This window comes from Pristiophorus japonicus, chromosome 14, assembly GCF_044704955.1.
Source record: "Pristiophorus japonicus isolate sPriJap1 chromosome 14, sPriJap1.hap1, whole genome shotgun sequence".
NCBI classification, from domain to species: Eukaryota; Metazoa; Chordata; class Chondrichthyes; family Pristiophoridae; genus Pristiophorus; species Pristiophorus japonicus.
Genome location: NC_091990.1, coordinates 71,843,846 through 71,857,040, shown reverse-complemented (window position 1 = coordinate 71,857,040; position 13,195 = coordinate 71,843,846). Strand labels below are relative to the sequence as shown.

The 13,195-nt window shown below is 51.3% G+C and overlaps 1 protein-coding gene across 3 annotated transcripts in view; it reads right to left on the bottom strand.

Annotated features, from left to right (window-relative positions):
* Window positions 1-13,195, bottom strand: part of LOC139279949 (AP-2 complex subunit alpha-2) — a 122,965-nt gene that overhangs the window by 67,999 nt on the left and 41,771 nt on the right. For all 3 annotated transcript variants that reach the window (XM_070899296.1, XM_070899297.1, XM_070899298.1), the window contains 5 exons: window positions 10,002-10,195; window positions 4,533-4,662; window positions 4,326-4,427; window positions 1,861-1,969; window positions 995-1,145 (listed from right to left, as the gene is read on the bottom strand). In XM_070899296.1, coding sequence (XP_070755397.1) covers window positions 995-1,145; window positions 1,861-1,969; window positions 4,326-4,427; window positions 4,533-4,662; window positions 10,002-10,195 — 686 coding nt within the window. The remainder of the gene's footprint in view (window positions 1-994; window positions 1,146-1,860; window positions 1,970-4,325; window positions 4,428-4,532; window positions 4,663-10,001; window positions 10,196-13,195) is intronic.

Genomic DNA, 13,195 nt, shown 5'->3' with positions numbered 1-13,195 from the left:
TGTTTACTTTTTTATGACCTTGTTAACCTGCGTCACGACTTTCTGATTTGTATACCTGTACCCTAGATCCCTTTTGCTCTTCTACCCCATTTAGACTGATTTTCCATATGTGGTCTCCTTACACTTCATACCAAAAAGCACCACCTCACACTTATCTATATTGAAATTCATTTGCCAATTACACACCCATTCTGAAAGTTTATTCATCTCTTCTTGTATTAATTATACCCCCCACCCCCACCCAGTTTGGTGTATTCCACAAATTTTGGAGTTGTACTTCCGATTCCCAAATCCCAGTTGTTTATGTATGGATTCAGAACGAGAATTCTGACCGGACCAAACTCCTTGACTTCTTTGAGAAAATGACATCCCACGTAGATTGCTGTAAGCCTCACAACATGTTGTACTTCAACTTCCAGAAGGAATCCGACAAAGTTCCACGCGGAATACGATTAGTGAAACTCAAAGCTGCAGGGATTCAGTGTAAGTGGATGAGAAATTGGTTGAAGGGTGGGAGACAACAGATATTTGTTGTTGATGGTGCGGAAAGATGTGCCACGGATCAATGTTAGGAACACTACAGTTGCTGACTTACATTTATGACTTGGACTCATGTACCCAATGCAAATGGCTTACATTTAAAAACTAGGAGGGACAGCAGAATTGGAGGAGGCTGCACAGAATTGCAAAATGTCTTGGAGAAATAGTGACAGATAAAAGTTTGACTGGGTTAAGTCAAGAAATAATAAGGAATCTATTAACAGATTGGAAGAACAGCATATACCACTGGTTAGTGAAAATGAATTGAAGGATGAATTGGTAGGCAATTAACAAGAGATCTGTAGTAGTAGCAAAGCTGTAACAATAGGAGACATGAACAATCCTAAGGTGGACAGGAGACTGCTTGAAATGTAGCCAGATGGCAGGTTGCCCCCTCGCAACCTGCACAGCTTGGCTGACCCCACAACCATTTTTCTAAGCACATTCTACTTACCTGTCATGGTGAATGATGAGGCTAATGGCCTCAAACAGAACCGCATTCTTAGCATTCGAATGCTGCACTTTCTTTGACTTGGGTGGTTCCTGAGCCTTGTTCAGAATCGTTTCAAGACATTCGGTCAGACGCCCTTGGATCGCAGGGTCTTCTGAAAGACAGAAATTGGTCCATTAAAGATAGCCTCATTTAAATAGTCACTGGAAAGATTCCAAGTTACATTACAATGCTCCAAGATCTACATCATGTAAAAGGAAATCTTTAAAAGAAAACATCTAAACTTCAGGATCAATTGCGGACATGCCAAGTTAGCTGATCCCAGAATTACCTTCTGTGATCCTGAACTGGAGGGTAAAATATCGGCCAAGGATCCTGCTCTAGCGACTCCTGCAGGAAAGGTGCAGTCCACACATCCAGCGAGAGCCTCACAGGGTCAGCAGCTCTCTGGTGTCGCCCAAGTTGCCACCCTTCATGAGCGACAACAAGCTATTCACAACAGGACACGCAAACGGGAGAACAAACTTGGGACCTCCTGCTCTGACGGCACGGCTCACCTGGAGGGGGGGGAACGGCATGGCTCACCTGGGGGGAGGGAGGGGGAATCGGCATGGCTCACCTGGGGAGAGGGGGGGGAAACAGCACGACTCACCTGGAGGGGGGGGGGGGGAACGGCAGGGCTCATCTGGAGGGAGGGGGGGGGGGGAAACGGCAGGGCTCACCTGGAAGGGGGGGGGGGGGTGGGGGGAACGGCAGGGCTCACTTGGAGGGAGGGAGGGGGAAACAGCACGACTCACCTGGAAGGGGGGGGGGGGGGGAAAACGGCAGGGCTCACCTGGAGGGGGGAGGGGGGAAACGGCATGGCTCACCTGGAGGGGGATAGCATTGCAAGAGCCGAAGCAGCTTCATCGAAAGCCAAGGAGCTGGGACAAAGTAGTAAGTATAATCCTGGAGGTCAGCCGATGCAGACGATACAATCTGAAATAATGGATGAACAAAGCCAATTCAATGCAGGTCCTGGGTGACCTGAGCACATCAACCTGAGCATACCATGAAGGTCATTTATTTCTAATTAAAAAGAAAAATCATTTAAAATCATTCATCAAGGCACCTCTCTTTTTTTAAAAAAAAAATCATCACTGAATATTAGCAACCTTAATGCAATTGATGAATCAAGAATTCTAACCATTATAATATCCACAGGGCTGGTTTGCTCAACTAAAACAATCACTGCACTGTAAAGTGGCTCACTGAAAGTGCAGTGCTTCGAGATGTCACTAGGCACCATTTAAATCGAAGTCCTTGCTTTCGCAGCAGCTACTGTAATGGAGGATCGGCACTGACCTATGAAAACCCTCATTCAAACATGGGCTTGTCACACGGATGTGAATGTCAGATGTGCCTTAAATATAGAACATTAAGGGGGGTAATCTAATTGAGGTGTTAAAGATGTTTAAAGGAGCTGATAGGGTAGATGGTGAGAAACTATTTTCTCTGGTGGGGGAATCCAGATCAGGGGGGAAAACCTTGAAATTCAAGCTAGGCTGTTCACGGGTGATGTCAGGAAGCACTTCTTTACACAAAGGGTAGTGGAAATCTGAAACACTCTCCCTCAAAAAGCTGTTGGGGCTGGGAGTCAATTGGTAATTTCAAAACTGGGAGAGAGAGATATTTATTATCCAAGTGTATTACAGCTTATGGAACCATGGCGGCTGGATGGAGTTAAGATACAGTTCAATCAATTGAATGGCGGAATTTGCTCGAAGGGTTAATTGGGCGAATGTTGCTCCGATGTATGTGGCTGCGTGTTCAATGCAGGCACACCATAGTTAGCTGAGTAATTGTTTTGGAATTGGGCGGCGGCGGGGGGTGGGGGAGGAGGTTGAGGGGAAGCAGGGAGGGGAGAAAGGAGGTGCGCTGAAGGAGCTCTATAACACAGTGGGGACCAGTGTACAGATAACTAGAGAGTGGAGAGGAGATGTGATCCATCACTCCACTGAGTTACTCATCTAAACCACGCTCAGATAGTTAACCTCTACTCACTAGTCCCGAATAAGACCTTCCCAACCCCCTTCCCCATCAAGAAGTTGGGAAATCAGTGGGAGGGCCGATGCCAGGGGTCCTATTTTCTTTCTTGTCCAATTGAAAACCAGAACACCCGTCGATCAACTCAGCACCAGGTGACGGACACCCAGAAAAACCCATTGCAGGCAGTGGGGGGAAAGTAACCGATATAGGGAAGAGGGGGATTCCGTAATCTCATTAAAATGAAGGAGCATTGACCATCCTGGACAAGCACCATGGCAGCTGGGGAATTTAAATTCAATGAATTAACTAAATCTGGAATAAAAAGCTGTTATCAGTAATGGTGACCCTGTAACTAACGGATTGTCGTAAAAACCCATCTGGTTCACTAATGTCCTTTAGGGAAGGAAATCAAGTGCCCTTACCCGGTCTGGCCTATATGTGACTCCAGACCCTCAGCAATGTGGTTAACTCTTAACTGCCCTCTGAAATGGCATAGCAAGTCACTCAGTAGTATAAGGCTCACCATCACCATCTCAAGAGCAATTAGGAATGGGCAATAAATGCTGGTCTTACCAGAAGTGCCCACATCCCATTAACGAATAAATATTAAAAAAAGCAAAAGCCTCATTCACATCAGAACCCTCAGCCAAAATGTTATCAATGTATAAACTTCCACCTGATCCGAATTCTCTGAATTTAGCATCACCTTTCTCCCCTCCTCTCCTGGAGATGCTCAATCTTGCTCAGATGTAACTCCGCAGCGCCATTTGCACTCTGTCAGCCAAGTGGCCATTCATCATGAGATTAGACAGTAAGTGCCACCAAGCCACCATGGCCAAGTCTGATCCTATCCTTATGCAATGTCTGCATGAGCACATTCAGCAATGCTCACTGCATAGTGATCAGGAGTGGAGCCTGGCTCACTGCTCCCCTCCAAACCTGGGGCAATGGAACCAGATAATGTAAAATCCCTCCAAAGACCAGCTAACCAAGCACAGATCAGTGTCCAAACATGGAACCCTTTCAGTGTGTAGATTTTCTCCATCCCATAGGATTCATGTTCCCATACTAAACTATACCCTGCCCTATAGGGTTCATGTTCCCATACTAAACTATACCCTGCCCTATAGGATTCATATTCCCATACTAAACGATACCCTGCCCTATAGGATTCATGTTCCCACACTAAACTATATGCACTTCCATAGGGTATATATGCAATTGTGGTATTTTTAATTTAACTTTTTCATTCACCGTCAGCTGACAGTGAAGTACTACCCATGAAGACAGTAAAAGAACATATTACCCGACTCAACCTTGAAACCGCCAAGGAAACAGACGTTTTAAACTCCTCAGGATTCTTTTGCGCGAGTGTGGTGATCAGACTTGTAGCAGCAGTTACAACACCCTGGATGGAGGAGGCAAAGGGCGATCAGCATGGAACTCTTCAGGAAAGGCACAACGACCCTTCAGTGAATGTACGTTATTGAAAGGAATTCTTGAATTGTGTTACCAGGTGCTGGTCGTTCAGAAGGTGAACCACGCGCGACGTCCATTCTCCCATGGGTACCAGATCTGGAGACGTCCTATACAACCGCAGCAGACACAGTGCAGCACTCTGCTTCGCGCTGTCCATGGTATCCCTGAAACATTAGTATGCAACCTATAACATAGGAAACAAAAAACCAAAACACTGCTCTACACAGGAGACAAAAGGGAATGCTGGAAATCTAAAAGAACAGGAAAGGTTCGAATTGCATACCAGCATCTGAAAGATTAACCCTGCACAAAAGATCCCCGCTCAAAGGGTTAAACTGGCTTTGTTCTTCCAGAGCAGCTGGACCTGCTGTGTATTTCACAAATTAGCACCAGTTGCTGAACTACTTTAGGAGAGGGTTTCCTAAACACTGCTGCCTTGCCTGTAAGAATAACACAGTGTGTCCCTGCCACATCCACCTGATGGCACGGTCAAGACCAGGAATGTGCCGTGCAGGAACAGTCAGCACAACTGACCTCGGTGCAACAATCAAGTTCTGATACACTGCCAGCAGAACACCAGCAGCTCACCTGGGACTGTCCATGTTTCTAACTGGTTCTTCCTTTCTCTTGTGCATTGATGACCAGGCTCAGATGCATGGCAATAATCTACTTGTAAAGTGGCAAAACGCTATTACTTTTAAAAATGAGGACCTGGCAACCAGAAACTTTGGCAAATGCATCAGCACATCACAATAGACTTACACGAAAAGATCCTGCAAAAATGACAAACCCCAAGAAAGGTCAGATACGCACAAAGGCCAGGAGAAAATGGCCTGAAATTAAACCAGGCCTTCAGAGTGCCTAAATGGCAACTTAATTTCTGAGGGAAACCTGCGTCAGTTGAACGTGTAGTTTGCAGGCAGCCAGAGATTGCGAGGATGTCACAGTTCAGCATCTTCCCACCTACAGCTCCCCCAGCCCCCAGAAAAAAAAATCAGCACAACATGCTCAGGCTGGTTAGTCACGTCTTTTTTTAATATAAAAGACTAACCGTTTGTGTATAGCTTTTACAGATAAAAAAACGGAAAAGAGTAACTAAAGTAAATGTTGGTCCCTTAGAAGATGAGAAGGGGGATTTAATAATGGGAAATGTGGAAATGGCTGAGACCTTAAACAATTATTTTGCTTCAGTCTTCACAGTGGAAGACACAAAAACCATGCCAAAAATTGCTGGTCACAGGAATGTGGGAAGGGAGGACCTTGAGACAATCACTATCACTAGGGGGGTAGTGCTGGACAGGCTAATGGGACTGAAGGTAGACAAGTCCCCTGGTCCTGATGAAATGCATCCCAGGGTATTAAAAGAGATGGCAGAAGTTATAGCAGATGCATTCGTTATAATCTACCAAAATTCTCTGGACTCTGGGGAGGTACCAGCGGATTGGAAAGCAGCTAATGTAACGCCTCTGTTTAAAAAAGGGGGCAGACAAAAGGCAGGTAACTATAGGCCGGTTAGTTTAGCATCTGTAGTGGGGAAAATGCTTGAAACTATCATTAAGGAAGAAATAGCGGGACATCTAGATAGGAATAGTGCAATCAAGCAGACGCAACATGGATTCATGAAGGGGAAATCATGTTTAACTAATTCACTGGAATTCTTTGAGGAGATAACGAGCATGGTGGATAGAGGTGTACCGATGGATGTGGTGTATTTAGATTTTCAAAAGGCATTCAATAAGGTGCCACACAAAAGGTTACTGCAGAAGATAAAGGTACGCGGAGTCAGAGGATATGTATTAGCATGGATAGAGAATTGGCTGGCTAACAGAAAGCAGAGAGTCGAGATAAATGGGTCCTTTTCGGGTTGGAAATCGGTGGTTAGTGGTGTGCCACAGGGATCGGTGCTAGGACCACAACTGTTTACAATATACATAGATGACCTGGAAGAGGGGACAGAGTGTAGTGTAACAAAATTTGCAGATGACACAAAGATTAGTGGGAAAGCGGGTTGTGTAGAGGACACAGAGAGGCTGCAGAGAGATTTAGATAGGTTAAGCGAATGGGCTAAGGTGTGGCAGATGGAATACAATGTCGGAAAGTGTGAGGTCATTCACCTTGGGGAAAAAAAAATAGTAAAAGGGAATATTATTTGAATGGGGAGAAATTACAACATGCTGCGGTGCAGAGGGACCTGGGGGTCCTTGTGCATGAAACTCTTTTTGGATTTTTTTTTTTTGAAATTCGTAGCCAATCGTTCCAATTCTTTGTCAAATCACAAACGCCAGAGGTCACCTTGCACACATCAAGGATCACTCTGCGCCAATGCTCTTAGCCAAAAGGCCTAGAGCCACTGCACCGTTCCTGGAAGTACTGCAATACCAGGTTCGTGCCATGGAGGTGGATGGGTCAGGCCCCCCACACACCTCCGTGGAGGTGGATGGGTCAGGCCCCCCACACACCTCCTATGAATCCCAAAAAGTTAGTTTGCAGGTGCAGCAGGTAATCAGGAAGGCGAATGGAATGTTGGCCTTCATTGCAAGAGGGATGGAGTACAGAAGCAGGGAGGTCCTTCTGCAACTGTATAGGGTATTGGTGAGGCCGCACCTGGAGTAGTGTGTGCAGTTTTGGTCACCTTACTTAAGGAAGAATATACTAGCTTTGGAGGGGGTACAGAGACGATTCACTAGGCTGATTCCGGAGATGAGGGGGTTACCTTATGATGATAGATTGATTTGACTGGGTCTTTACTCGTTGGAGTTCAGAAGGATGAGGGGTGATCTTATAGAAACGTTTAAAATAATGAAAGGGATAGACAAGATAGAGGCAGAGAGGTTGTTTCCACTGGTCGTGGAGACTAGAACTAGGGAGAAACAAACTCAAAATACGGGGGAGCCAATTTAAAACCGAGTTGAGAAAGAATTTCTTCTCCCAGAGGGTTGTGAATCTGTGGAATTCTCTGCCCAAGGAAGCAGTTGAGGCTAGCTCATTGAATGTATTCAAGTCACAGATAGATAGATTTTTAACCAATAAGGGAATTAAAGGTTATGGGGAGCGGGCGGGTAAGTGGAGCTGAGTCCACGGCCAGATCAGCCATGATCTTGTTGAATGGCGGAGCAGGCTCGAGGGGCTAGATGGCCTATCCCGGTTCCAAATTCTTATGTTCTTATGTAAGAACTAAGTTAATCGAATTGAGCGAAATGGTTTTGGATTTCTTTATTCTTTGTGTTAACCCTGGATAGTTTTGGGCTGCCTGTCTCAGGCTCCTCACATAGGTGACCCCTAGCTCCTTACGTCTCAGACAGTGTTTTTACTGTCTCAGATATCTAGGTACAGTCGTAGTGTGCCCCGGGAATCAAAAATCCCCCTCAGTTTACTTCAGCTGCTGGCTTTATCATGTGATCTCGCATGATCCTCCTCATCTTCAGGAGGTGGCAGAATAACACTACATTACAATTTGATGGCCAAAGAAACGTATTGGACAGCAAACAAACAAAGGAACAGTAGCAATGACACAACATATATTTTTACACAAGTTCAGTTTAGCTGACTCCCCTTGCAGTAGAAAATAACAAATAGTTCCTGATTACTGTGTTAAACTATGATAGAAGTGATATTTTTATATGGCCATTCTTTTCCTTTGTTCAATATCTCTGAAAGTAACCTGTCCTGAAGGTTACAGACAGACTCCCCAATTTGTACAAGATAGCTTAATAAATAACTTCAAAAAAAAGTGACCAGCACCAAGCAGATTTAAATAATTCAAAAAAAGCCACACACATCTGATCAAGTCCCACAAAATATTTAAATTTAAGTGCTTCGCTCCACACATCTCACTTCAAACCAACGAAGACCTGCAACAACATTTGAACCAAAAATGTTTTTTTTTCGGCCACAAAAACATTTTCTAATTTCAGACACTCAGCGTCAGCAAAGCAGTTAGATGTCAAATACATGTCTCTCTCTCCTGTGCCTCAATTCCAACCTCAGAGGACTGCGCTATGTTGCCATTTCACACTGGGGGAAATGAGAGGAAAGGCATGAGAGGAGGCAACGAGAGCAAGCATACAACAAGGAGAGGAGAATAGATGGGGAGAATAGTCGAGAATTTATAAGGATTAATAATTAAAATGGCACCTGAAATGAAATGACTAAATATCGGAGTGCTCAGTGAGTGGAGTAGAGGAGTATCACAGTGGGACATCAAACAATATCAGCCTAGCACAAGACTGAGAAGAGCTTGGTAGGAAGGAAGCGCAGGCAACACCTTTTGCTAAAAAAAATTTAAACTTGCACAGCTATTAAATATGACCTTACCTGAGCAGGTTAAAAAGATCGAAATGAGATAAGAAGGAAGAGAAGTCTAAGTAATTAGTCTCTGCAGAGCTATGTGGTGGCCATAGCATAGAACTGCAGCATCACAGGCTATCACAATAATGGGGAAAACCCGTGAGAAACATGACATGTCACGGCAGCACCAGATGTGGACACAATTAACACTGAAAAAGTCAGACACGATTGACATAGGACTTTAGAATGGCACGATGGCAGGACGTGGCAAATTAAATATATAGATACACCCACATTATACACCTACAGAATCTTTAACAGCCCTGTTAAATCATAGAAAGTGCAAATTAAGTGCACTTTCTATGATTTAACAGGGGTGTTAAAGATTATGAAGTTTTGTGTAAAAGCTGCTATCTCACCAGCTATGCTTGTTGCTATTACTTGTAAATTAAAGTTTGTCATCCAGAGAAAACTATCCTGTAAAATACGAAAGGCATCACGTAAAGCCATCATCCTGTACAGGGAAACGTCATCACTTTCTTATAGCTGCCGAGATGGCATGGCTGCTAAATCCATCAATTAATTCAGCCAAAGGTCACAGATTCAGTCTTGGCTTTGTGTTGGATCAACTGATCAGAGGGTAGTGTGGGGGCTACAATTGGTCTCAGTGCCCCCTGCACTATGACAGAGAAGAAGCACCCCCACTCCTGATCGCTGTCCAATGAGAGACAGACACGATGTGATTACTGCAGGGTTGGGCTCAGCTGCCACTCCCCGTGCCCTCCCCCTCCCCCACTATAGTCGTGTATACGGACACTCAATGTCTGTATTCACACATGTACACACAGATGAAGGACTGGAAGTTAAGCAGTGTTTGTGGAATTGTACCACAGCCGTAGCAGGACCTGCAGGAGAGGGTGAAGGTGAGAAAAGGGGCGAGAATCATTTCAAAACAAACGTTTTTTTCTTAAACCACAAATACTTTTTGGAGCAGATCAGTGAAGCAATGCAAGACTGAATAGTCCAGGTCACTGACTGCTCATCACTTCCTTTCATTTTGTTCAACTTGGTATGCGTGTGGGAAATGGGACCAATGATTGGGCCTTCATAGTTCCTAGTACAGATATCTGGGTCATTATGCTGTGATGGCACTGTTGGAAAACTCGTATGAAACCCACCCTTTAAATATGGAATTTATTGTCAGGGCGGCACTTACCCAGCAACAAGTATTTTTGGAATCTCACCAGCAAAAGCCTCTGCCATTTCCCGGCTTCCAACATTTGCGATGCAGTGCAGGGCCAGGCCCATGAATGTAGGGTTGCGGCTGGCCAGGTCATTCTTGAGAGCATTGTTTATTAAACGCATCAGTTCACTGTTTGAATTCACTAAGACCGAGATGAAAAGGTAACCCTGCAATTATTTAAAAGAGAGAGAGAGAGGAGAAGTTAGACGAACGATGGAACAGTATCCGGCACTCAGAGTCAACATCTGAATCTGGCATCTATCAAACACACTGACTGTGAGCAGAGGGGACTCCACACCATCAACACAAGCGGAGTATGATGGGGGAAGGGCGCGATGAGGGGGGGGGGTGAAGGGTTGGGAGAGGAGAGGGAGGGGAGATTCGCGAGGGGGGGGGCGGGGAAAGAGCGCGTGAGGGGGGGCAGCGAAGAGCGCGTGAGGGGGGGCAGCGAAGAGCGCGTGAGGGGGGGCAGCGAAGAGCGCGTGAGGGGGGGCAGCGAAGAGCGCGTGAGGGGGGCAGCGAAGAGCGCGTGAGGGGGGCAGCGAAGAGCGCGTGAGGGGGGGCAGCGAAGAGCGCGTGAGGGGGGGCAGCGAAGAGCGCGTGAGGGGGGGCAGCGAAGAGCGCGTGAGGGGGGGCAGCGAAGAGCGCGTGAGGGGGGGCAGCGAAGAGCGCGTGAGGGGGGGCAGCGAAGAGCGCGTGAGGGGGGGCAGCGAAGAGCGCGTGAGGGGGGGCAGCGAAGAGCGCGTGAGGGGGGGCAGCGAAGAGCGCGTGAGGGGGGGCAGCGAAGAGCGCGTGAGGGGGGGCAGCGAAGAGCGCGTGAGGGGGGGCAGCGAAGAGCGCGTGAGGGGGGGCAGCGAAGAGCGCGTGAGGGGGGGCAGCGAAGAGCGCGTGAGGGGGGGCAGCGAAGAGCGCGTGAGGGGGGGCAGCGAAGAGCGCGTGAGGGGGGGCAGCGAAGAGCGCGTGAGGGGGGGCAGCGAAGAGCGCGTGAGGGGGGGCAGCGAAGAGCGCGTGAGGGGGGGCAGCGAAGAGCGCGTGAGGGGGGGCAGCGAAGAGCGCGTGAGGGGGGGCAGCGAAGAGCGCGTGAGGGGGGGCAGCGAAGAGCGCGTGAGGGGGGGCAGCGAAGAGCGCGTGAGGGGGGGCAGCGAAGAGCGCGTGAGGGGGGGCAGCGAAGAGCGCGTGAGGGGGGGCAGCGAAGAGCGCGTGAGGGGGGGCAGCGAAGAGCGCGTGAGGGGGGGCAGCGAAGAGCGCGTGAGGGGGGGCAGCGAAGAGCGCGTGAGGGGGGGCAGCGAAGAGCGCGTGAGGGGGGGCAGCGAAGAGCGCGTGAGGGGGGCAGCGAAGAGCGCGTGAGGGGGGGCAGCGAAGAGCGCGTGAGGGGGGGCAGCGAAGAGCGCGTGAGGGGGGGCAGCGAAGAGCGCGTGAGGGGGGGCAGCGAAGAGCGCGTGAGGGGGGGCAGCGAAGAGCGCGTGAGGGGGGGCAGCGAAGAGCGCGTGAGGGGGGGCAGCGAAGAGCGCGTGAGGGGGGGCAGCGAAGAGCGCGTGAGGGGGGGCAGCGAAGAGCGCGTGAGGGGGGGCAGCGAAGAGCGCGTGAGGGGGGGCAGCGAAGAGCGCGTGAGGGGGGGCAGCGAAGAGCGCGTGAGGGGGGGCAGCGAAGAGCGCGTGAGGGGGGGCAGCGAAGAGCGCGTGAGGGGGGGCAGCGAAGAGCGCGTGAGGGGGGGCAGCGAAGAGCGCGTGAGGGGGGGCAGCGAAGAGCGCGTGAGGGGGGGCAGCGAAGAGCGCGTGAGGGGGGGCAGCGAAGAGCGCGTGAGGGGGGGCAGCGAAGAGCGCGTGAGGGGGGGCAGCGAAGAGCGCGTGAGGGGGGGCAGCGAAGAGCGCGTGAGGGGGGGCAGCGAAGAGCGCGTGAGGGGGGGCAGCGAAGAGCGCGTGAGGGGGGGCAGCGAAGAGCGCGTGAGGGGGGGCAGCGAAGAGCGCGTGAGGGGGGGCAGCGAAGAGCGCGTGAGGGGGGGCAGCGAAGAGCGCGTGAGGGGGGGCAGCGAAGAGCGCGTGAGGGGGGGCAGCGAAGAGCGCGTGAGGGGGGGCAGCGAAGAGCGCGTGAGGGGGGGCAGCGAAGAGCGCGTGAGGGGGGGCAGCGAAGAGCGCGTGAGGGGGGGCAGCGAAGAGCGCGTGAGGGGGGGCAGCGAAGAGCGCGTGAGGGGGGGCAGCGAAGAGCGCGTGAGGGGGGGCAGCGAAGAGCGCGTGAGGGGGGGCAGCGAAGAGCGCGTGAGGGGGGGCAGCGAAGAGCGCGTGAGGGGGGGCAGCGAAGAGCGCGTGAGGGGGGGCAGCGAAGAGCGCGTGAGGGGGGGCAGCGAAGAGCGCGTGAGGGGGGGCAGCGAAGAGCGCGTGAGGGGGGGCAGCGAAGAGCGCGTGAGGGGGGGCAGCGAAGAGCGCGTGAGGGGGGGCAGCGAAGAGCGCGTGAGGGGGGGCAGCGAAGAGCGCGTGAGGGGGGGCAGCGAAGAGCGCGTGAGGGGGGGCAGCGAAGAGCGCGTGAGGGGGGGCAGCGAAGAGCGCGTGAGGGGGGGCAGCGAAGAGCGCGTGAGGGGGGGCAGCGAAGAGCGCGTGAGGGGGGGCAGCGAAGAGCGCGTGAGGGGGGGCAGCGAAGAGCGCGTGAGGGGGGGCAGCGAAGAGCGCGTGAGGGGGGGCAGCGAAGAGCGCGTGAGGGGGGGCAGCGAAGAGCGCGTGAGGGGGGGCAGCGAAGAGCGCGTGAGGGGGGGCAGCGAAGAGCGCGTGAGGGGGGGCAGCGAAGAGCGCGTGAGGGGGGGCAGCGAAGAGCGCGTGAGGGGGGGCAGCGAAGAGCGCGTGAGGGGGGGCAGCGAAGAGCGCGTGAGGGGGGGCAGCGAAGAGCGCGTGAGGGGGGGCAGCGAAGAGCGCGTGAGGGGGGGCAGCGAAGAGCGCGTGAGGGGGGGCAGCGAAGAGCGCGTGAGGGGGGGCAGCGAAGAGCGCGTGAGGGGGGGCAGCGAAGAGCGCGTGAGGGGGGGCAGCGAAGAGCGCGTGAGGGGGGGCAGCGAAGAGCGCGTGAGGGGGGGCAGCGAAGAGCGCGTGAGGGGGGGCAGCGAAGAGCGCGGGGGGGGGTTTGCATGGAAGAGCGCGGGGGGGGGTTTGCATGGAGGAGCGCGGGGGGGGGTTTGCATGGAA